At 37.0% G+C, this 26,144-nt stretch overlaps 1 protein-coding gene across 1 annotated transcript in view; it reads left to right on the forward strand.

The window, feature by feature from the left end:
• RELN (reelin) overlaps nt 1-26,144 on the forward strand; it is a 525,949-nt gene that overhangs the window by 330,127 nt on the left and 169,678 nt on the right. The window contains exons 12-16 of the mRNA XM_064289885.1: nt 10,713-10,864; nt 19,335-19,447; nt 20,718-20,926; nt 21,749-21,877; nt 23,182-23,291. Coding sequence (XP_064145955.1) covers nt 10,713-10,864; nt 19,335-19,447; nt 20,718-20,926; nt 21,749-21,877; nt 23,182-23,291 — 713 coding nt within the window. The remainder of the gene's footprint in view (nt 1-10,712; nt 10,865-19,334; nt 19,448-20,717; nt 20,927-21,748; nt 21,878-23,181; nt 23,292-26,144) is intronic.

Consider the following 26,144-nt stretch of genomic DNA (forward strand, 5'->3'; position numbering starts at 1 on the left):
GAATTCTACAGCTTTGAGGTCGATTTTTTAGATTATAATTTAATTATAAATTTAAATTATAAATACAGATATAAGACTTTCATCTCTTTTAGCTATGTTTTCCTCCCATAAAAATTATGAGAATAAAAGGAATATGTAGTCCTCTCTAATAGTGTTTTCAAAACATTTATATGAATGGCTGTTTGTGGAATAATAAAAAAAAGAGAATGATGAGAAAGCCACTAGGTCATTATGACTTTTTTTAGAAACCACTTTCACAAATATCCCTGTTTTCCTACCATTTGAGCCAAAGTATTTGATCTTAAATCACAAAGATGCAAGAGCTATTTAGCCTCTCACATCCTTAAGCTGTCTCAAATCCAAAAGATAGGTTTATTTTTTAAAGCGGGATTTTAAAGTGTTTTCTTTTTCCTGAAGAAGACACATGTGTTACTTCAGCAAGAAACTTTAATATATACACTGATAATTTATGTGAGTCTCTCTGAACTTTGGCTTAATTTTACAAACACACCATTTAATTAGCAACTACCACATCTCACCTAGTTTAGGCTGCCTTGAGGAAGGAAGATGCTTTGTAGAAAAACACATTTCTGTAATATCGAATTTGTGTGCTCATCTTTCATCCCAAATGCAAACATTTTGTCTTTATTATTCAAATACCTGTTAAAAAATTTGTTTGATTGCTGTCAGCAAAGTATTCATACTAAGCAGAAATTCCAAAAATGTAAAGAATATTAGAAGACAGAATCAAGAACGCATGTTCCGGTCTCTCCCACTTGTTCCAAATCCCTGACAATTACAGATAATGAGCAAATGAATCTACAATGGCACCACAAAACAAGAACATGCACCTTAGTTGGATCAGAAATTATGAAAGACTGCAAAAAAAAAAAAAATGAGAAGATGGGATTTGATGGAAAGAAGAAACTTAAAGCCCAAAGCACATGTTGAAGAAGACACTACAGAAGGCCACTTCACACTGTTCCAGGTTATAGATGCTGGACACAGGAGTCAGGATGGGGTTCTGGAGTACCATGGCAGGCACACTAAGTGGATGAGTCTCTACTTCAACTCCCAAGCAGGGGTTTTTGCCCCCCAAAAAAGCAATGAATGTGGATACTTGGACTGAAAAAGCAGGACATCAAGAGGAATGAAGAACCCGCATGGAAGTCCCAACCAAGAGCACATCTGCACTTCTACAGTAAAACTAAGATAGATTAAGGAGCCCTGGTGGCACTAACAGTTAACCATTTGGCTACTAACTGAAAGGTTGGAAGTTTAACCCTGTCCAGTGGCTCTTCGGGAGAAAGACCTGTTGATCTGCTTCTGTAAAGATTACAGCCAAGAAAATCCTCTGGGGCAGTTCTCCTCTGTCACATGGGGTCACTATGAGTCAAAAATCTACTCAAGGGCACCTAACAAGGTAGAATAGCAAATACAAATTTAAGCAAATAATCTAGAATTACCAAATCTGAGGAAAATCAGCCGTATAAAAAAGAATCATTAAAGAACTAAGAACTAGAAAAACAGAAATAATAGAAAAACAGAGATTTTATAAGACGTATGATCAATATCCTCAAAGGAAAAAGAGAATATACTGCACTTGTGAAACTAGAACAGGTTTTTATGGGAAAAAAAAAATCATGAATTATAGATGTGGGAGATGAAAAATAAATGGCTATTAAAACAAATTTAATAGACTTTTTTCCCCTGAATTTCAGTATAGGTGTAGCTGAAGAACAAATTAGTGAGCAAGGAATTTGCATCTTGAGACCTTTCAGAAACATAAGGTCATTAGATATAAGAAAAAGATGTGTAAAATATGAGGGAAAAAAAATTGGCACTATTAAAATTAAAAATAATAGGAATTCCAGAAGGAGAGTCAGATGGAATACAAGGAATGAAATATTCAAAGAAATAATTGAAGAAAATTTTCCAAGATTAAAAAAAAATAAAGAAGAGCGAAAAGATATAATTCTTACAAAAGAAAATGTTGGGCTAGATGAATGGTAAAATACCCACTCCTAGACCATCAGGGAGAAACTTCAGAACACTGATGAGAGAGCAAATACTAAAAGTTTCTAGTTGAGATTCATTGTACTTCCCTTGGTAGCACTAAGCATAAGTTAAAAAATGAAACAGTTATCTTAATTTTCTGAAAGGAAATTATTTGGAACATAAAATTCTTTCTCCAGCCAAATGTCAGTCAAGGGTTAGGAAAAAATGAACACCTGTTCGGATACACTAGGGTTCACAAAGTTTACCACTTCTGAACCCTCTCTGAAAGAATTACTGGAAAATGTATTCCTGGAAATGAATCTCAGAGGAAGACATGCGATTCAAGAAAGAGTGATGATCAGGTTAAAAAAAAGTTTAACTTATAGTTTAAATAAGTTTCTTATTAAAAAAAATTTTTTTTTTAATTTGGAAATAAAACCCAGATGACCTCAACATGGGAGGTACAGATGACAGTTGGCAAGAAGAGAGGAGGCAGAATAAGAAAGTATGATACTGCCAGAGTCCTTAGCTTGTATGGCGTGAGGATATAGATCTTAGTTAACTTTTAAAACGGTTAAAAAAAGACGTATATTATTTTTTATTCTGGTTTTCTGTTGACCTGGGGGTTAGTATTGCTATTTTTTAAGCAAATTGTTTTTATATTTAAAAATATAAATACTATTTTTTAATGGTAAAAAAAAAAAAAGCATTACATGATTTAACCAAAACCGGTTGCCCTTGAGTTGAGTCTGACTCATTGCAACCCCATGTGTGTCAGCATGCACCTATGCTCCACAAGGTTTTCAATGGCTGATTTTTCAGAAATACATTGCCGACCTTTCTTACAAGATGCCTCTGGTTGGACTCAAGCCTCCAACATTTTGGTTAACTGGTGTTAATCCTTTGTACCACCAGAGACTCCCTTTATATGAATAAAAAATAAAAAAAACATTGCCATCGAGTCAATTCCAACTCATACCGACCCTGTAACATAGAGTAGAACTGCCTCGTAGGGTTTCCAAAGAGTGGCTGGTGAATTCCAACTGCTGACCTTTTGGTTAGTAGCCGAGCACTTAACCACTGCTCCTAACAACTGCTCCACCAGGGCTCCTCTATGAATAATAAAAAAAAAAAAACTAGTGCCATAGGTATGATAAAATTGTTCTGGAACTCCTTCATAGAAATTCTAAACCTTTCTTTAATCTACAGCACATTTACACACCATTTCAGCTCTTGCACATCCATGCTTGTTTGATTTGGCTAATGGGCCCCCAAACCAGTTGTCCGTGCAGCCATCCAGAATACAGTGACTGTCCCCTACCTGTGGATAGACCTTCCTTATTGAAGTCACAGGAAAAAAAAAAAAAAGAAAAAGAATGAAGCCTGAGTCCTTCCAAGTGACTTAATTCCTGACAACTTGACACAACATTAGCTAGTGATAGGATTATTTGTGGAAGGTATCAGAGTAGGTCGTTGGCACCTAAATGTTCAGATGCCCACTTCTTCAACGCATTTTTATTTTTCATACTCCTTCCTCAGTAGCCCACATGATTAGAACTGAATGCATGGAAGTCCTGAATACCTAGGAGTTTATGTGCAGGAAAGTACAGAACTCTGACATCTCAAGAAACATAGCCTAGGGTTATCTACAGAACACATCCAGAAACTGAGGAATTAAGGAACTGCGAATTTAATTCCTTAGGCCTGTGATGGGTGCTAAATAGTATAATTACTTGTGCATTTTGAAACCCATCAGTAGAAAAATGCCTGAATATTACACATAATAAAATATTATGTAGCCTGTTTATAGAGCTTATAATAACCTGAGAAACCAGTACATTACTAATATAGAAAAAAGGCAAGATAGAATATCATATATGCAATATGTTCACAACTATCTAAAAATATACACATAAAGATATTAGAAATTAATATTCTAAAATATTAATTGTGCTTGTCTTTAGGGTAATGTGGTTATGGGTTTTTTTTTCTTCCATTCTTTTTATTTTCAAAGTTTTCAATAATGAGCATATTGCTGTCATAATAGATAACAATTAAATAGAATACCTTTGTAAAACACTCAAAAATATTTCCAACTCTATTTCCCTAGAATGAATTATTCAAGCGTCCCCTCCTAGACCACAATCATCACTTCTACAAAGATTCCTTCTATAATTAAAAAAATTAAAGAGGAACTAGTGGCAGATATTTCTTACATTTGTAAGAGTACCAGAATTCCAACACACCAGCAAGACCCAGAAAAGATGGCAGAGGGTAAACAGGACTTATCCTGGAATCAAATTTCCTTTCCCTTCTTTGGCCTTGCTGATTTTTTTAATGGTTAGAAATAGTAGTTTCTTGCTGGTGGGAATGCAAAATGATAAGACCATTTTGGAAAATGAAATGGCACTTCCTTAGAAAGCTAGAAATAGGAATACCTTTTGACCCAGCAATCCCACTCCTAGGCGTATATCCTAAAGACATAAGATTCGTCACATGAATGACATATGCACACCTATGTTCATTGCAGCATTGTTCACAATAGCAAAAAGATGGAAACAACCTAGATGTCCGTCAACAGATGAACAGATAAACAAACGGTGGCACATACACGCAATGGAGTATTACACAATGATAAAGAACAGCGATGAATCTGTGAAGCATCTCATAACATGGATGAATCTGGAGGGCATTATGCTGAATGAAATAGGGCAGTCACAAAAGGACAAATATTGTATGAGACCACTACTGTAAAAACTCATGAAAAGGTTTACATACAAAAAGAAACAATCTTTGATGGTTACGAGGGGGTAGGGATGGGAAAACACTTACTAGACAATAGATGAGTGGAAACTTTGGTGAAGACTAAGACAGTACACAGTGCTGGGGAAGCCTCACAACCTGTACAAGGCAAGGTTATGGTACCTCCATAGACAACATCCAAACTCCCTGAGGGATCGAATTGCTGGACTGAGGGCTGTGGGAACCATGATGTCGGGGAACAACTAGCTCAACTGGCATAACATAGTTTATAAAGAAAATATTCTACATTCTACTTTGGTGAGTAGCGTCTGGGGTCATAAAAGCCTGTGAGCAGCCATCTAGGATACTCCACTGGTCTCACCCCTTCAGGAGCAAGGAAGAATGAAGAAAACTAAAGATACAAGGGAAAGATTAGTCCAAAGGACTGGTGGACCATATCTACCACAGCCTCCACCAGAATGAGTCCAGTACAACTAGGCAGTACTCGGCTACCACCACTGATTTCTCTAACAGGGATCACAATAGAGGGTCCAGACAGAGCTGAAGAAAAATGTAGAACAAAATTTTAACTCAAAAAGGAAGACCAGACTTGCTGGCCTGACAGACTGGAGAAACCCTGAGAGTATGGCCCCTGGACACCCTTTCAGCTCAGTAATGAGGTCACTCCTGAGGTTCACCCTTCGGCTAACAATTGAACAGGCCCATGGAACAAAACAAGACTAAAGGGTCGCACCAGGCTGGGGCAGGGATTGGAAGGCAGGAGAGAACAGGAAAGCTGGTAATAGGGAACCCAGGGTTGAGAAGGGAGAGTGTTGACATGTCATGGGGTTGTCAGCCAGTGTCACAGAACAATGTGTGTACTGTTTGATGAGAAACTACTTCCTTCTGTAAACCTTCATCTAAAGTACAAAAAAAAAAAACAAGAAATAATAGTTTCTGAACTTCTCACTCTCAACCTATTTCTGCTTCTTTCCAAGTCCAATGCTAACAGTCCTGTTCCACCACCATCCATACCCTCATAAGATAACTGGTTTACAGCTTTGCTCTGAAGAAGCTCTTTCAAGAAATACATTTAAAAACAGCCCATCTAAGATAATATATTTTAAAAAATCTGAGAATAATGGTTTGGTTGTTAGGACTGACAGCCTCCGATACATGATTTTCTATAAAGAGGCTAAAATTCAGAGTATTAGTTACATATTTTAATGACATTGCTTGCAAAGAGGGTCACACTTAAAACTTACTTGAAGTGTCTTTCTTAACATTTAATGCTATCCAGTGGAATAAAGCCAAGGAAAAGGCAACATAAACTCAGATAATATGACTTTATATCGGCTCCTTTGTTCCAAGGAGTTAGTACCAATGACTTTTACATATAACCAGCGAAAACCAAAACTGCATATAGAGCAAGATCAATCTCAATTATAGCCTCTTCAATATAAGTTGATGCTTTAAAAAAGCAAAGGCTTAAAATTTTATTTAGAACTCTTCAGAACAGCTTGAGCATCTCATTATTTCCCACAAATTATTTTCTCTGTTCTGCCCAGAAGAATTGTGTTACCTCTGATTTAGAATACTTTTCACAAAAATGTTTATAAGGCTAGAGAGGGGTTTCATTTAAGCTTGTAATTCAGGGTAAGTGAATTGAAGGTAGATTGCCAGTCTACTGAGTTAACATTGTACTATGTGGGGGTTTTTTACAGGCATGGTCATTATTACTGAAGCAGAACTCACTGACCATTTAAGTCACATAAATAATTAATGTAGTGGCCCAGATAGGTCATAGCCAAAATCCTGGGCAGTGCAAAAGACCCACAGGTTAAGTACAAATAGTTTTCTTTCAGCCAAGTAGACCCTTGGAGCCCTGGTGGAAAAGTGGTTAAGAACTCGGGTTGTTAACCAAAAGATCAGCAGTTAGAATCCACCAGCTGCTTCTTGGAAATCCTATGAGGCAGTTCTCTACTCTTACAGGGTCACTATGAGTCGAAATCAACTTGATAGCACACAACAACAACACAAGCAGCCCCTTGTTAAAAGATTACTTTTTCATCCAAGATTGTTCTGTTAGTTTAAGGATGAAAAAAATACAAACAGTCATTATAACTTACCATTCATTTGAATTGCCACTTAAACTTCTTTAAAAAAAAAAATATAAGCATTATGTTTTACAGGGGAGACCAGGAAACTAACATTTATCAAAACTGTAATGTCTCAGGGAATATATTATTTTCTCCCAACAATCCTCCAGTCTGGGTTATATTTCTTTCTTATTGATGAGGAAGCTGGATGCTTTGTACCATTCTGAAGCCAATATTCTTTATTAGTGTTATTCCAACAAGAGTGTAAATAAACATGATGCATATAATGAAAACCTAAAACAAAATTGAATTTGCGTGAAGCACAGGGGAACAAACTGAAGAGAAAAATGTTTGAAGTATAATGCATGCATGGAAGCCTTCGAATAGAGCTAATCCTTTACCTTCACCTGTGATATCGTGCTAGAGGAAAAACTCATAAATGCAATGAAGATAGGGAAGCCATCAGTCAAAGTGTACACCTTGCTAGACATCAAAGAACTCATACTGGAGATAAACCTCATGAATATAAATGAATGTGGAAGGATCTTTACCTGTAGCACATCCCTTATTAAATATCAGAGAATGCATCCTAAATAGAGACCTAATGGAAGTAATGAACTTACTCCACCTCAGAGAATTCATGTTAGATAAAGACCTTATGAATTTGGTAAATGCGGAATCTTATAGCCAGACTTTATATCTTAGTTCATGCCTTAGTTTGTCAACTTAGGTCATTTAATATATTCTGGGGAATATAATAAAGTAAATTTTTATAGAAAATGTGAAATGTTCCACCACTTTTGTAGGGGAAAAGTCTGATTAAAACAGAGCCTCTATTTCCTGTGTTCAGATTCTATATTTCCATCAACCTATAATGGGATAACTTAAATTTTTATTCTGAACTCTAAGGCATAAAATGAATGACTGTTTTTTCCTTCTTTCTTTCTAAAACTGATTTACTTATTGCAAAACAGAAGTGTGAAGTTAAAATCAGAAGCTCCCCTTCCATACTAGTCCCATTCCTTACAGTTAAAATGTTGACATATATTCATTCAGAAATTTTTCCATGACTATTCCCCAGCCCCCTCAAAACCCACTAGAATCACACTTTGCATATTATACCACATGATGTATTATGAACATCTCTTTAGTCAATAAATATAGATCTTCATTATTTCTAAAAGGTGATGTACCATGGTTTATCTAATCAAACTTCACTGATGGACAAACAATATTGGAATAAGCATTCTAGTGTACTTGTGAAAGTATTTCTGAAAGATAAATTCCTAAAAGAAAAAATACACACACATACACATATATATATGTGTGTGTAATTGTGATTTTGATAGTTACTGCCAAATTGCCCTTGAAAGAATATATGTCATTCTTAAAAGTTTGGGCTGATTAAAACAATTAAGTTTATTCTCAAAGTGTCTGAAATGGCTGACAGGGAGGACCTCAGCTTTCCAGCTAAGAAATTTTTTAATCAATTTTTGATTTCAAAAATATTTATCATTTTATGAAACAAAAAATGGAGGGTCTTATTTTAGAAATATGAATTAAATATTATTGTGACCTGGCTATCTAAGGAACATGCTTGCTTTAGGCATTTTATTGATTAGAAAACTTCTTTTTTCTTTGTTCAAACTTCACCTTACTCTATTTATAACAAATAATAGATACTACTCTATTTATAATAAATAAGATAGTTTTTTTTTTTTTTTAGGATTAATCAACAAAAAGTAAATATAATTGCTCTGCTGTAGAGAACTCTCTTCCCAAAGCAGGCATTTCTTCAAATGTAGTTCACAAAGAACTGCATTACCTTGGGGAAAACATAGATTAAACCACAGAGAAGTAACACTCTTTGAGGGGAATTATTGCCGTGCCATTCAAGATATGGCTAAGAGTATTGCTCAAATAACTATTGATGGCCTCAAAGATTTATGTTATAATTTTACTTCATGTAATTATTATATCAGGACAATCCAGAGATCATAACATTTTTGTAACTGGAAATCACCAGGACTCTGAGGTCCAGAGTGGGTGAAAGACTTTCCCTGAGGTTCCTCTATAGTTGATAGAGTTCTGGAAACCCCTCAAGGATACTGTCTTTTTTGTCAAGGTTGAGCCAATGTGAACATACAAACTCACGAAAGAATGAGCTTGTGCTGTAACAGGCCCTTACCGAATTTTTAATAAATGCAAGGTAAAATATTGGAGCCCTGGTGGCACAGTGGTTAAGCGTTTGTCTGCTAACCTGTAGATCAGCAGTTCAAATTCACCAGCTGTTCCTTGGAAACCCTTTGGGGCAGTTTTACTCTGTCATATAGCATTGCTGAGTCAGAATCAACTGAATGGCAATGGATTGGGACTTTTACAAAACAATTCTTCTCCTTTTCAGATTTTTCTCTGCTTCTTTCTTTTCACAGTAAACATAGCTCCATCCTGCTTGATTATAAATATTTGGGTTTATTAGGAAAATTGCTGTATTTTTATCTTCCAAAAGTTAGAGTAGGAGAGATAAAGACTAATTGAACAGTAAAAATGAATATGTTAGACTTTAAAGATCAAAAATGAATATGTAGTCTGAATCCTATCTCCCTGTGGTAGAGGTCATGAAAATAATTAATTTAGATTAATCTAGAAGAGTTATTTTTTTTTTTAGAAGAGTTATTAGTTTAAAGTAATGTGTTAAGAGAAAAAGACTACTAATCTCATTTCTCACTTGAATAGGAGGTCATTTTAGTCCATGACGACTCAATGTTTTTCTATTTAATTTTTCACTTTAAAATTACTGTAATGTAGATGGATACCTAAAAGGAGTCATCATCTGCATCGTTTATAACCTTACCTTGCTTGTGGATCAGCAGGCTGAGTGGTTTAATTGGGATAAATGGAGCAAGTAAAAGACCATTCAACCACTGTGAAAGTTTCTTATATGAGTCAAGACAGGGCCCCTGGTTAATTTGCTCATTACTGTTAAAGCTGGTTCAAAAAGTTATTTATGGTGTTCCTTGAATGATTGATATAATCTGTTAAAATACTAAAAAATAGGCACTTTTATAACTTTTAGTTCTATTATAAACTGGATGGTTCAACATGATCATCCTGACACAGTACCCTCTTTAGAACTGTAACTACTAAAATAAAAATGAACTGAGAGACAAACAATCCCAACTTTAGAACCAAGCAGGTGGTTTGGCCTTAGGCAAGCCACTTACATCTGTGTGTCCCAGTTTTCTCCATCTGTAGGCAAGTTAGTTGTTGACTAGCAATGGCCAAATTAGACATGACCAGAAATAAATAATACAGAGATGTAAAAGTTTTAATACAGTAAACACAAATTTAAAGTATTAAATTTCCCTTATAAAATATACCATAAAATTATTAAATTCATGTATATTGTAAGTCCTTGTTATGAGCTCATCTTCAAGGGTTTATTTCTAGTGTGAATTCTACATACTTTTGTGTAGTAGTAATATTTTTACAGAAAGGTTTTGCAGTTGTATATGTGAGCATCCCTGGGGCTTCTCTGGTCCTGAATTAGTTTTTACTGTCTCATTCTGGAGCTTGGCTTTGATCACATAATTGACATGCTGGACACATTTAAGTGTTTACTTCAGGAAAAGCATAATTGTAATGGAATGTGTTTAAATGTTTGTTCATTACCTGAAATCTCTACCACCACTGCTGTCACCAAAAGGTTGACAGTTTGAATACCCCAGCTGCTTTTTGGAAAGCCTGTGGAACAGTTCTACTCTGTCCTATAGGGTCAGTATGAGTTGGAATTGACTCAATGGCAACGAGTTAAGTAATTTATAAAGATTCGGCTTCATAATCTAACTCTTAATGATTTTTCTTTGTTTAAAGATGGGACATCTTGGGAGCTGTCATTGGCACAGAATGTGGAACAATAGAGTCTGGTTTATCAATGGTCTTCCTCAAAGACGGAGAGAGGAAATTATGCACTCCATACATGGACACTACCGGTTTTGGGAACCTGAGGTTTTACTTCGTTATAGGTAGGTACATTTTGAACAAACTTGGTTGACCCAGGTTAGATTCAAGGCCAGCACCTATTCCTGAGCAAGTAAAATTGTTCATAGTCTACAGAAAAACCCAGTGCCATCGAGTCGATTGCGACTCATAGCAACCCTTTAGGACAGAGTAGAACTGTCCCATATGGTCTACAGTGTAAAATCAAAATACACACAGAAAAAGTTCTGATGACAGAGCAAAACCCGTGGTGTTCACACCTGCTTCAGGCCAGCTCTGAAGGAATCATTTTGTAAGAAAGCTGGTCTTGGTATGCCATGGCTAAGCCTAAAGTCAGAATGCCATAATAACTTCCTCCCATCTCTCCCTCAATGGTCATGGCTCAAAAGAGAATGGGAGAGAAGCTAAGAACAAAGCAACTTATTTGTCCACAGCCTCTAGCTTCCCAAAAGGCACTCATTAAGGTGAGTAATTTGTTTTCATGGAATTCTCATCATTGCATAACTGTTCAATGGTGGGATGCTGAGAAAGGGCCAGACTTATAATACTTTGACGTCTTTATTTTCTAATACATATTTATATGCAAACACATTTTTAAATATGTGTCCATAAGACATATTTTTCCTCATTATTGTAGAGCAAATAAAGATAATTAAGTAAAGTTTGGAAATACCCAAGGAGGAATTAGGGGTTGAAATTTGTGACCTCTCAAATTTATCATTTTAGTCAACAAGAGGCACAGTTACGTGCTCTTTTACTGGATGTCATTCCAGAGGTGTGAGTAGGTATCACATGCCTTCTTTGCTGAGTGACTGGAAGAGGACAGGCAACACCTGGAAGTGAAACAGGAAGTAAACATTGTCCACCCTTTGAGCCTAAGAGCAAAGATATCAGTTCATCAGGACAAACAGGCCTCCTGAGTCTAGGCTTCAGCACTGGCCAATTATTTTTCTTAAATTCCTCACTTCACCTTTTTGTTAATCGTATAACTCAGAGTTGCATGCGTTCCAGCATATTACCTGTGTGATGCAACCTCCTTTTCAGTAGTGATCTGTTTGATAACAGGGAAATTGTGGGCAATGTAAAATATGAATTATAATAATCTTTCTGTATTTAAGGTACCCATACTTTGAAATGGTTTGTATACTTGAAAGCTTATTGAAATATACTTATAATTCAAATTGGCTCTCATTTTATTAAAAATGATTCCTAGGAAGCCTTAGGTAAAAATTAAAAAGTTGTAATAAACATTTAGGCGTACTAGTTTAACTTAACTATTTTCCCTCTTTACTGTTTTTAATATATTTGAATTCTTGATTTTTCATAGTAAATCAACCCCGTAATATAATATGTAGTGCCTGTGTGTGAGATTAAGTCATCTTTAATTTTTTCTGAATTAAAACAGGTTGTTAATTAATGAATTAAAATATTATTGACTGTGTTGGAAAAATTAATTTGAATGATCTTAAAGAAGTACATTATCCCAAATAAAAGCATCTCTAGTTGTAAAAATGGCTTGGGAGCAGCACAAGGCTGACTCCCATGAGGCGGAGGCCTCACAAGCCTCCTCTGTCCTCCATCTCTGCTAAGTCTGACACCAACCCTCCCTCACACAGCACACTCTACTTCTCTGCTGGGTTCAATAATTCATCATAGTGGTCACACAAAACTCAAAGACCATACTCACAATTATGATCGTTTATTATAAGGAAAGTAACAGTTACAATTCAGGCTCAAGAACAGTCAAGATACAGTTCTTTCATCAGGACAGCCTCTCCCCAGCTGTGCTCGCAGGCATGCCTCTCGCTGGCCCTCCTTTACTCTTTGCCCAAAGGCACTCAGCTTTCTCTTTCCGTGGGCAGGGAAGCCAATGTGCCATCACCTGCTGCCGAGTCTCTGCTGCTGGGCCTCTCCTGCTGGGGTCTCCTTCCTTGGTGGTGGTGGGCTCCTCCAGTCTGCTCTGGAATTGACTCTTTTTTTAGGGCAAAACCGACCAGTCCCCTTGGTGGCCAACAATTAACCTATCACACAATCCCACCCAATCACCTGGGTGGGAGTTACAAAACCATGGCTAGAAAGGCCAAACGAAAGTAATAAATTGGTAATCAATTGCACCACACTAATCAATTAAAAAAATAAATGCCTATTGACCATAGACTACTGAGCTAGGATATATGGAGAAGACAAATGATACCTAACTCACAGTTGTTGATCAAATGACTTAATACATGCAAAGCACTTAAAAAAAAAAAAAACTTAATGTTTCATTGTAGTTATTGATACAAAATTTATTTAGACAGAGTTGGTCCCTTCATCGAGCCTATAGAATAAAGGAACATAGAGACAAGTAACAGGTAACTGTTAGAGAGAATGCAGTGTGCTGTATTGGAATGAAAATGCTATGAAAGTGCAGAGCAAACTGTGGGTAATTGCAGTGGAGGGATTGGGGTAAGATTTCTCAAAGGAGATAGCATTTGAACTCAGCCCTCAAGGATGGGCGTGATTTACATTTAAGGAGATAAGTGAATTCCAAGCTAAGCCTGCATTTTGAGAAAAGGCACAAATATAAAGGTATGTGACATGTTTGGGGCTGGTTGAATTTTCCAATATAACTGAATTAAAAAAAAAAAAAAAAAACCTGTTGCCGTTAGTTGATTCCGACTCAGGGACCATATAGGACAGAGTAGAACTAACTGCCCCATAGAGTTTCAGAGGAGCACCTGTGGAGTCAAACTGCTGACCTTTTGGTTAGTAGCTATAGCACTTAACCACTACGCCACCAGGGTTTCCATATAGTACAGAACTAGAAAAGCTAATTAGAGGAGCACTTTTCTTTAATTCCATACTAAGGAGTTTGGATTCTTTTTCTCCACGCAATGTGGAGCCATCCTATAAATTTTGTAATAGATTTTCAGCTGTGTTTTAGAAGGATCACTCTGGCAGGAGAATGAAGGAGTAGGAAATTAGAGGATACAAGACCAGCTACGATAGGATTGCCAAATTTAGCAACGACAACAAAAAATTACAACCTAGTTAAATTTGAACTTCAAAATGAGCGTCTTTTTAGTGTAAGAATGTTCCGTGCAGTGTATTGTATCTGGCAACGCTAAGTTAGGAAGGAGGCTTTTGCCAGGTGAGAAAGGAGGAGGGGCTGAATTAAGGCAGTGATGGTGGTAAAGTAAAAGGGGGGACAGAGATGCTGTAACTGAAGAGATGGAATCAGTGATGTTCACACCTGATTGACTGTGGAGATTATGATAGGAGTATTGGAGAAGGTGTAGCTTTCCATCCTTGGTGACTGGCAGAATGGTGCCATTTTCTCACAAAAGAAATATATATTTAAAAACAAAGTAAGTATGAAACAAAAGATTTTGACATTAAAAATGCTGAGGTGGAGGTTATAGAAGGGTGACCGTATGAAGGTAGAAATTCTGTTTAGGTCTTGAATCAGATTTGAAATTTATCAGTATACGGGTGATAATTAGAGTCAGTGGCATTGCCGTGTGCTCCCAAGCAGAGGATAGACTAAGCCAAGGGGCATGAAAAATGCTTAGGAAGAGCTCTCATTTAGGTGTAGGCAGAGGGAAAGGAAGCAGGTAAAGAAGAATGAGAAAGGACAGAAAGAGAGGTGGAAGGAAGGTGGCGTTCACCATTAAAAGAGGGAAGGAGGAGAGAAGCTCAGGAGTGGGATTGGCGGTGTAGGGAACGTCACAGAAAGAGAACTCAATGAGGATCAGGGCTGAGAGGCCACTGGTGGTTTTTGAGAGAGTGCTCCCAATGGTGTGACACTTGGGAAGCCAAAGTACATGGAGTTAAATGAAATAAAGACATGATGTCATTGAAAGAGGACTGCTCCTTCAAAAAACAGAGTCCAGGAAAGGTATTTTATAGAATAGGATAGAATAGGCCAAGACAGGACAGGATAGGATAGGACTCTAGAGAAAAGACTTAAACAATTTTATTAGTTGATGGAAAAGCAAGCAATTTGGGAAGAGATTTAAGATGTAGTAGTTTTTAAGTAACCCCTCAGTCAATACTCTGGATTAGGAAAAGGTGTGACTGATTGTTAATCTAGACCAGGTCACACTTGCTCCCTCTCAGACCCTGCCTATTCATCCCTTGTCCATCCCTGGTTTCATTCCTTGATTCATATCCCTCTGCTGTGACTACCATTTCTGAAAAACTTGCTCAACTTGCAAAGTTCAGCTCAAGTTCTATTTCTTTTCTTCATGCATTCATTCATTCAGTAATACTCATTGAGGACCAGTATTTAGTACTGTTCTTGGTGCCAGGTTGCAGTGTACAAGACAGAAATGGATGTGACATGTTCTTACAACCTAACATATGTCCATCATTTGTTCATTCATTCATTTAATATTCCTGCAACAAATATTGACTATCTTCTGTGCACTCATTTCTTTTAGTCGCACATGCATCTCTTCTCTGAAAATTTACTGCAATTATGGCAGCACAATAGTTTAGTGCTAATTATCATTCTTCGTGTCTGCTAGTCTTGTTTTCCTTGCTGAATCATGAATTTGTTGAGATCAAGGCTTATTTTCCCTTCTATTCTAATGCTCACATAGTCAATCTTTAAACAAAATCACTTTCCTGCAATAGTCAAAAACCAAACCCGTTGCTGTTGAGTCAATTCCAACTCATAGCGACCCTATAGGACAGAGTAGAACTGCCCCGTAGGGTTTCTAAGGAGCACCTGGTTTATTCAACTTGCCAACCTTTTGGTTAGCAGGCGTAGCTCTTAAGCACTACACCACCAGATATCTTAAAACTACTTAAAACGATATTAAAAATGTTGTAAAACTGACCATCCATCTAGTTTCTATTGAAATCTCTCTATACCTTAATTACTCTACAAGATACTCCCTGAGTCAAGAGTCATCCCTTTCCACAATGCTTCAAAAAGTGTAAAAAAGAATCCATATCTTTCTGTAGGTGCTGCTGTCACTGAAACTTCACAGAGCTGATAAATCGCCCCCAGAGGGACCTTTCAGATAAAGCCTGTCGCCATTTTAAATGCTCGGCTCCTTTTGGACTTTCTTCTTCTGTCATTCTGGGTGGGTGAGGGTCCCAGGTGTGTTCAGTTCTCTCTGAAAAGCAGGTGCAATTCATGAACTGCCTTTAAGGCTGCAGGGAGGACTTACAGGAAACAAATTAATGAAATTAGAGAGAAGTGATAGTTCAGTTTATGTGTGTGTGGGTATAGTGCTCTAAACCATCACTACATGTGACCTTTCACATTTTTTGTTATTTTTTGGTAGGTCTTAAATATGTGCTCAATGTTCAATAAAACATTACATTTTCAGGAAGTAAATTTAGTTTTCATGTGGATCCTTTACCCACTATTTATTTAGAATGGCATTATTAGCTATAGTTATTATAATACTGAAAGCTGTAATAAAATGCCCTAAAATATAACCTCAAATGTCAAAATTTAAGCTTTCCTCTACAGTTTGGGCCCTTTGAACAATGAACATCTATTGGGATGAATTCTACATTATTTCTAGATCTAATTTCTCAATTCACAGTCCAGATGTTCAAATATGTAAACATTTATTATATGCCAAGTTACATGTGTCTAACATATGTAACATGCCAGATTTCAATGTTTTATGAATACCACTATCTAAGACTTAACTACTGAGGTCTCGTAAAAGTTTGAAGTAAAATATAACAAGGTTGAATACAAGCTTTACCACTTATTTTAGGATTGTGTAACCTGTAAGTTTTGGAACTTAACTCTCTTGGCTTCAGTTTTATCATCAGCAAAGTGGACATATTAAAACATACCTGAAAATGTTGCTGTGATTGAAATGAAATAATACTTGTACTTCATTTTATACAGTGCATGGCAAGTACTCAATAAATAGTAGATATTATTACTCTTAACGTTATTAATACTCCAAGAATCTGGCCAAAAAGAAATCCTGGTCCAGACCGTGCCAACCACCACCACTTACAACACCAACCCTTTACCAAACTGGAAAACCACAAATTTCCTTGATAATGAACTATAGTTATTAGCTAGATTTTCTCATAAGTGACTTGAATATAAAATCAACTCTGTCCTGAACTGGAATATTCCATATACTTCCAAAGACATTTCAACCAAATGTGGAAGTTACTTTCTCACAGCTTCACTCTGTGACTTAACTGCTATTTCATAAATCCACTGATCTTTCCAAGGAACACACCAATGGAGGGAGGATGTCTGCTGAACCCCCTCCTTCTGTGGCTCAGCTAGATGCTCTAGGAACAGGCTCACTCCCAGAACCCTCCAGTCCTCTCAAAAATTTCCTGAAATGAGCTTAAGTTTTCAAGTCAGACACACTGATTTCTATGCCATCAAGCCAACTTCTTGGATTGCTTCCAACTGATATATGCTCAGATGTGCCAAATAGTTTTAGAATTAACATAGAATTTAATTAAGAATATTTGTACAACGTAATTCCAATAGTATACTTCCAAAGCGAAATATAAATCATTTGTTATTTACATTATTAAATTAGATAGCTGAACACTGTTGCATTTAGGAGGATGAAATAAGGATGTCATGTAAAGAGGTACCCAATCAGGATGGGCCTCACTGGCAGTCTTAATGGGGTCACTACAGTCAACTGTGCAGGTTTATAGATTCAGAAAACCAGTTTTCTCAATGACCCCAGAAGTGACATCTTCATGACTGGTTCATACTATCAAAACGCAGAGTAGGCTTATGGAAAAATCAGAATTCTCATTTATTAATGGGCCATGAAAATTTTAACTGCTAAACACAGAGGAATAAGTAGTGTTTTGGGTGATCAGAACAAATATATCTATCACTCAGTCATTTTAATGGCAGAGATTCCAGAACTAAGATCACCTGATGCATCTTGCTTCACCACAGGACATGTCTTACCAAATGAATTCCCAATTCTTTGCCTTGGTCACTAAGAACACCCACGTTCCTGCCAAGCGAGTGACAGTGTATAGACAGCCTGTCAAAGTCTTGCTCTCTGACCTCCCTCTTCTTTGACTAACATACCTTCTTTATTACGATCTTTTTGATACTTATTAGGTTCTGGCTTTCTTACTTCTCATCACATATCAGCAATTTCTCCCCAAAATCATGACCCAATCTCCAAGGTTGAGTTTAAGCCAGATGTTTACATCAATTGACACTTTCTTGGGTTATTTACATGGATGATGAGCCTCAACGATTATTTATTTTACTAGTTTAACTAGTAAAGGATAAGGTGGGTAGAGAGAGATTTGTAGGTAGATATGTAACTACCTACAAATCTCTCTCTACCCACCTTATCCTTTACTAGTTAAACTAGTAAAATAAATAATTGTTGGAAAAAAAAAATTTTTTTTTTTTTTTTATGTAACCATTTAAAATCTAGGTTGAGTAAAGAGTTGACAGAAACCAGCAATGGCAGGAATTATTGCCTAAATACGGTAGTGAAAAGAATACAGGTCCAACAGTTAAAAGACATAACATCTACTCCTGGCTCTTCCACCATTAGTTAAATGATCTTCAGTTTCAGATACTTGTTCTGTTCCTCATGTTCATCATGAGGATGATCTTAACTGCCTTTCAGCTCGAGAGTTTTATCATTTCGTAAGACTGTAAAGTAGGATGATAGGGAATAAATTACTCTGTTATCCTTCCAACAATCAAGTGAAGGACCAAATGTAAAAATGAAACATGTAAAAATGTAAAATGAACTGCATTTAAAATACAAATAAGTAATATGTGCTAAAACATTAACATAGCTTGAATAATAAGAGCCCTAGAAATCTTTGATGCAGTGAGTCACCAAACACACTTAAAAAAAAAAAAAAAAACAGTAGGTTCTGAGCTTTAGCTATACAGACCTCAAATAAAAGGAAATAATGGTTTATTACAAATACAGAACACACGTTTTTAATGTAGGTTAAAATATGGAGGAAACCCTGGTGGCGTAGTGGTTAAGTGCTATGGCTGCTAACCAAAGGGTCAGCAGTTCAAATCCGCCAGGCACTTCTTGGAAACTCTATGGGGCAGTTCTACTCTGTCCTATAGGGTCTCTATGAGATGGAATCGACTCGATGGCACTGGGTTTGGTTTGGTTTTAGTTTAAAATGTGGATATGCAGTGGCTGTTGATGGCAGACTATTATTTGAGTCATCTCATTAAGGAAATAATTACTTTGGCCCTCACATATGTCAAATATTTGATCTTAAGCATGATCTGTCTAAACCATCTTCATAAAATGATTGTCTTGAATCTGACTACCATTTTTTAGGGTCGTTCTTAAGCATTATCTGGGTGCTATAATTATTTTTTATTCTGAAATTTAATCCTATATTTGACATGATTATGGATGCAAAAAAAAAAAAAAAAAATTTTTTTTTTTTTTTATAATTATTTTTTATTCTGAAATTTAATCCTATATTTGACATGATTATGGATGCAATTTAGTACTAAGAATTTAACATTTTTATTTTATGCAGGAGGAATTTGTGACCCTGGAGACTCTCATGAAAATGATATTATCCTGTACGCAAAGATTGAGGGGAAAAAAGAGCACATCGCACTGGATTCGCTTTCCTTTTCCTCGTATAAGGTATACATGTCAATCTGTGTGCCACGTGGCCTCACCCCAGACCTCCCTGGGACAAGCCAGGGTCATAACTATGAAGAACACCCCAGATGCAGAGGGTGAAATGACTTCTGACAGCATCAGGAAGTTGCCAGTGTTTTGAAAAAGTACCATGGACATTTTGACATTCACTGATACAAATAGAAAAGTGATGTTTTCTCAGAAGAATGAATTACAGTCCATCAGAAACAAGGAGGAGCCCAGTCCCCTGACTGAGAGTTATTCTCATCCCAAGAAAGCCCAGAAAGTGGCTGTAATTATGCAGCCTCACAGGCGTGCTATCAGGCATAGCGTATTTATTCCATATTTGGGATTTCCTAGGCAGAACATATTGTGGAAATATAGATTATTACTACCTTTGCTTCTTTCTTTGCTAATTAGTCACTGAGGTTGACCATCTTCCTTTGCCCTTTGTATTTAGGACAGATGATGACTCTGGCTGTTTGCAGACATTTTCAAAATTGCGTGAGATGCTTGTCATCAGGTGTAAAATTATTTTTTCTAATAGGTTTATTTGTGCTGTGACTACATCCACACAATCATTATTAATTAGCAATCTCGCCACACTGATGACACCCTGGGTACTTTAAAAAGCTTGACCACTGCCAACATCTAGCATCTTATTGTTTTAAATTAGGGAAATGAGAGATAAACATCAGATTGGAATAGGAAACAACCAGAGAAAGTATCAGGCACACTCCGTATGGTAGGGTAACCCAAGTTATTACCATTTGGGATTTTGTAATGGCCTTGTTTTCCATTACTGACTAGGTGGGTTATGCCTGTTCTGGTCATCTGTATGCCTCAGACCAAATCGTTTATGTGTGTTACTATTCACTAACTTGTTGACTTTGACTGTCGTTGCTTGAAGCCCAATTTTCAGAATACCTAGTTTGGAAAATCCTTAGTACTCTACAAATCCACATTAAAAGAGGATTGACGATAGGGTGTAAATGTCAAGTTGTCTTTGTGTTGTGCTAAGGTATGCTCTGAAACTTTTTTTTTTTTTAAGATATCCACTGGTCTATCCTCAGGCAGACAGAGCCTAATGACTTACACACAGAGAGCACCACCAATCCTGAGGACAGCATCTTCTACATGTAATAACAAGGGCATTGCCTGGTGGTTAATAAACAGAAGTTGCATATGTAATGATTGCTGGATAGAATCTAGGAGAATTCACAGACTCTCATTGGGAAGATTATGAAGGACTATGGTTTCCTTTGTTTTGAAGGTTCCAACTTTGGTTTCTGTGGTCATCAATCCTGAACTTCAGACTCCCGCTACCAAATTTTGTCTCAGGCAGAAGAACCATCAAGGACATAATAGGAATGTCTGGGCTGTAGACTTTTTTCACATCTTACCTGTTCTCCCAACTACAATGTCTCACATGATACAGTTTTCCATTAATCTAGGATGTGGAACGCATCAACCTGGTAACAGGTAGGAAGTCCTATTTGGTGAGTGTTCTGAGCTAATTAAAAATGAGTGTATATACTTGGCTATTATAAACTGGAGGCAGCTTCTCAGTGGGTTTTTAGCTGCATTTTTAATAAAATATTTATTAATGCAATGCACACACTTTCCAAAAAAAGTAGTATTCTTCAATTAATGCATGGGATTTGATTGGATAGATTTGAAGTGGCAATGGCTTCATTTTAATAGCTTGGCCTTAGCTATCTGAGGCATTCGCATGTGCTGTGGCAGCCATCCACTGGGCAGATTGCTGAGAGAGAAGGAAAAAAAAACTGAAAAAAAGATTGGCCTCATGTCAGTTAAACCAAAAAAGCCAAACCCAGTGCCATCGAGTCAGTTATGTGACCCCATAATAACATGTCAGTTAGTGACCCCATAATAACAGGTGTGGAAATCAATTAGCACTTCAAGAGCTAGGGCTTCTCAGTTTCACTTGCTGAAGTGTTGCTCCTGTCCTTTCTGGCTAAGAATGTTATCGGTCTCACTTCACAGGATGAAGTGACAGTGCGAGACATGCTAATTGCCTTGCCATTTATCAAATTCAAGGGCACCACCTCAAAGTTACCATTTGTTGCCTTTAAGGCAGTTTGTTTTTATAGCAGTGATTTAACTGCTTGCCCTTCGAAGGCTGGTCAGACGTCAGTGAAGGGGAAAACAATCATTCAGGAAACAGCACCTTAAAATTTTTCACACCGGTTCTACAGATGTTTACGGTACTTATCCAGAAATGAATAACATCATTTTATTTGTTATCTTTGCTCCTTTTTTGCTGTGATCTGATGTTATCAGTGTCAGCTTGGAGTTTTCTACCAACCATGGGCGCTCCTGGTCCCTCATCCACACTGAGTGTTTACCTGAGATCTGTGCCGGCCCCCACCTCCCGCACAGCACTGTCTACTCCTCTGAAAACTACAGCGGGTGAGTAAATCATCTTTGGGATATCAAAAGACTTAAATCCATGCTGCAGGCTGGAAATCAGTGAATAAGCCCAAGACTAGCATTTTTGGCATAATAGGTAAGGAACCTGCCCTTTTTTTCAGCTGATTTAGGAGTGATCTTGTTTTTTTGTTTGTTTTTTACTTAAAAAAAAAAAAAAAAAGACAATGCCTTTGATACATCTGATTAAAAAAAACCCAAAATGATACATCTGATGCAACATCATAATTTGTAGGTTCATTCATTTCCTCTTCATGGACTTGACTCTTACGTTTTAAATTAAATGAAAAAGCATCTTAGTGGCTTAAGGTTCTATATAGTAGTCTTGCAGTTATTGCCAAAAGGTTTATTTCCAGAATACGTGCTTTTGGAGAGATGCAGCATTGAAAAGAAGAAACTCAAGACTTGGAAAGGGACCTGGTTTCAAATCCTGACTCTGCCATGTCATACCTGAGTAATGGCATTTATACTCTCTTAACTTTCAGTTTCTTTCCACATAAAGGGCAATGACATATCCCTTTTGCCGATGTTATGACAGTTAAAGATGATTATGTAAAGCTCTTGACACTTTACAGAATCATCACTAGATAAATGGCAGAAATCTTGCCAAGGGTGGCAAAATTAAATTGGGGATTCTTTTCTTCCTTAGCCTCTCTTTAAATGTGCATAGGACTCTTGTTGTTGTTGTGTGCCATAGAGTTGATTCTGACTTGTAGTGACCACACAGGACAGAGTAAAACTGCCCCACAGGGTTTTCTAGGTAATCTTTATGGAAGTAGATTGCCAGGTCTTTTCTCCCTCAGAACCTCTGGGTGGCTTTGAACAACCTTTGGTTAGAAGCCAAGCGTTAAACCATGGCACCACCAGGGTTCCTTATACATAGGACTAGGAGGCAGCAAAAAATAAAAAGTTATGGATGACACGTGACACTACTCAGTCCAACCTTTGATGTACAGGTACCCCTCCTCCACTGCATAGATGCTTACCATAGAATAACATCTAAGGTCTGACTATTGATGTAAAATTTTCTAAAACCAAAATATATATCACTTTCTATTAAGAACAAATTGATTACTCTAATGTGAAATGAGTGTTTTTAAAAGTTATTTGTCTGTTTTAAAACTATAAACAAGCAAACAAAAAACCAAAGGTGAATTTAAAGAGTCTATTAACAAAATCCAGTGTTATCCTAAGGATACGGAAACTAGACCATCACAAGCCTGTAAAATAGATTCAAACAACATGGGAATAGTGGTGAAGATGGTTTTGTGCTAAATTTCTTGCAGGTGGAACCGAATAACGATTCCCCTTCCTAACGCAGCGCTAACCCGGGACACCAGGATTCGTTGGAGACAAACGGGACCAATCCTTGGAAACATGTGGGCAATTGATAATGGTTAGTGTTTATGCCTGTCATAATCACATGCCATTCATGTAGAGCCTTCCTGTCCTTTTGTTCATCAGCACAGACTTAATCACATCTCTGAGTCATGGTCTTGCAGTTCATTAAACACCCTTTCTTCCTTTTCTCCTTTGCATTCTAGTCGAAGCCCAGGGATGCACAATCAGAAAAAAGTCAGTGGAGTCAGCGATATTAGATGCTAGAATGTTACAACATGCATAATTTAAAAATGCATAAAACTCCGAAACCCAAATTCAGAGTCTTGATGACAAGGGATATCCTAACATTTCCTTTGAATGTTTCACACAAAATTAACATAAATACTTACCATACTGCATGTATTAAAATAAGACTCATTCTTCTCTAAGTAACTACCACAACATCTGGAATGCTTATCTTTTAGATGCAGACACCACACATAAGGGAAACATCATCTCCAAAATGCTAGTGAAACTTCTACCTCCTTTTCAGAAGTAGCATAGACGGAAAACTTGAATATGCGTAAAAATCTTCTTTGTTATCTTTAATTTTTAAGTAAATCGTTGATCATTTTTTATTCTTTTGCATCATTTTAAAGCTGATATCACTTTTGGCAAGTGCACAATTAGAGAAGATATTTTAAGTTATTGGGTTGTGTGGCTGTAAATTTCTTATATTTGTTATTAATAGCCAGGCTCCCTGATTTTTATAATTATAATTAAAGGTAGACTCATGACCATGACCGTGACCTGTGACCTGTTGCTGTCAAGTCAATTCCGACTCATAGCAACCTATAGGACAGAGTAGAACTGCCCCATGGAGTTTCCAAGGAGCATCTGGCGGATTCGAACTGCCAACCTTTTGGTTAGCAGCTGTAGTACTTAACTGCTATGCCACCAGGGTTTCCGGTAGGCTCATAGATTCTCTATTTTCAGAAAGGATATAAATTTGATTGAAGTGTTATACCACAGAAAGAAGAAAGGAAGAGAGGGAAGAAGGGACAAAAATGTCAATATTTAAGCAAATGTAGCTACTAATTTGCGGTCTAGTTTATAAACTGGGGAAAATCTACACCATTGTTTAATGCTGATTTTCCCTGTTATAATAATCTTTTTGTTTTGTTGAATAATTTAGACATTGAGACACAACTAATTACATAAATTTTTGAAAACAGGAATAACTTCAGGCAAAATAATTTGCTGATGAGCCAATATGAATTCTTTAAACAATCTCTGTATTCAGAGAAGACCAATTAAAATAACCAGACTTCAAAGACCACATGATTTATATGAACATGGACATAGTGTATTTGCAAAACATCTAATGATGAATTTGTTAAAATGGAGTTTCTCCCTTGGTAGAACATTTTGTGTTATATTCTAATTACTGTTAATTAGCTCTAGGAAATAAGTGTGTGCCTCTGGGTAGTGGGATGATAGGTGACTTTTTTCTTTTCTCATATAAGGTCCTATAATGAACCTATATTAATTTTATAATCAGAAAAGAAGTTTAAAAACCAATAATGAAGTGAAGTGTAATGAAGAAATTGAGTGGAGTGAAGCACATGTAAGCTAGGAGAACTAAATTCCTAAAGAAGGCTATTACACATGTGTTTGCTATCTCTGAGTCCCCATTATCATGCTTTGAGTAGAATGAATATAGGTAAAGATATATAGGATGAGGGCAGCTAGCAGTATGAATTGAATGCAAAACTTGGACCAGGAACTCCTCAATTCTATAAGCGTCCTGAGCAAGGCTTTCACAACCACAGGACCTACTCTGGCTTCTTCATAAGGCAAGAAGAGGACACACACTTCTTCCTGAGAGAAATGTGTGCTAACTTCCCAGGAAACAACCCGGAAATCTCTCTCATTTCCCCATGGACCTTCCCAAGTTCTCGTAATTCTGTTAGGCATGCTCTTTCCTTCATGGTGGGGTCAGCTCCTCCTCGTGGGTAAGGAAAGCACTTTGGAAATTATCCTGGAAATCTTAGCAGATGAAAAATGCTAGATCAGGGTATGTTAATTGTCACTCCCCCCCCCAACTTGATTACATTAATGATAATAATGAAGAACACTAATCTTTTCTTTCCACTCCCTTAGGAAAAAGGAGCCTGTAAACTAACTCATACTGTGAACTGTAACGACTGAATCATCAGGGGGTGGGAGGATGACAAAATTTTCAGTTGCAATGTTTTCCATTGACTTGGAAAGTCTTACGTTACTGTTGAAACATTTTATGATGGAGGCTTTTTGAACTATGACCTAGGTACACTACAGGGCAGCAGCCAGTGACCCTGCAGAATGCAATAGGCTGCTTGTAGGACGTAGAGCACCTCATGTGGCCATAAAATTATGTGTTGGGGAAACAATCCATACACTTTTCCAGGCTAAAGAAGAATGGAGCCCCTTTCTGATTCCTCAGCACTTGGTGCACAGTGGAGCCCATCAGAGCAGATGGGGAGGGAGGGTGGTGAAGGATTCTTAACCACTGTATGGTGATGGTGATCATAACCATATGGTGCCATGCACCATACAAACATGAAACATTTCATTTGTTCCCTCTGCCAAGGAATAGTTATTTTCCCACTTTAAAGAATAGGAATGCTGAGACTTAGACAGGATAATTTATCCAAAATTTCCCAGATGAAGCCAGGATTCAAATCCAGAATTATTGGATCTCTAAAACCAATACCTTTAACCACTCAGCCTACTGTCTAATCTCTTTCTAAACCAGCAGTTTCCTTCACCTAGCCGATTTTCCTTTGGCTTCCCTTGCTGCACATTTGAATTGCTACATTTGTTAATTATTTCCAGGGAATAAGTATTTGCAGGAGTTTTTAGATCACAGGAAAGTTTTTTTTTTTTT

Source organism: Loxodonta africana, chromosome 8, assembly GCF_030014295.1.
Source record: "Loxodonta africana isolate mLoxAfr1 chromosome 8, mLoxAfr1.hap2, whole genome shotgun sequence".
Taxonomy (NCBI): domain Eukaryota; kingdom Metazoa; phylum Chordata; class Mammalia; order Proboscidea; family Elephantidae; genus Loxodonta; species Loxodonta africana.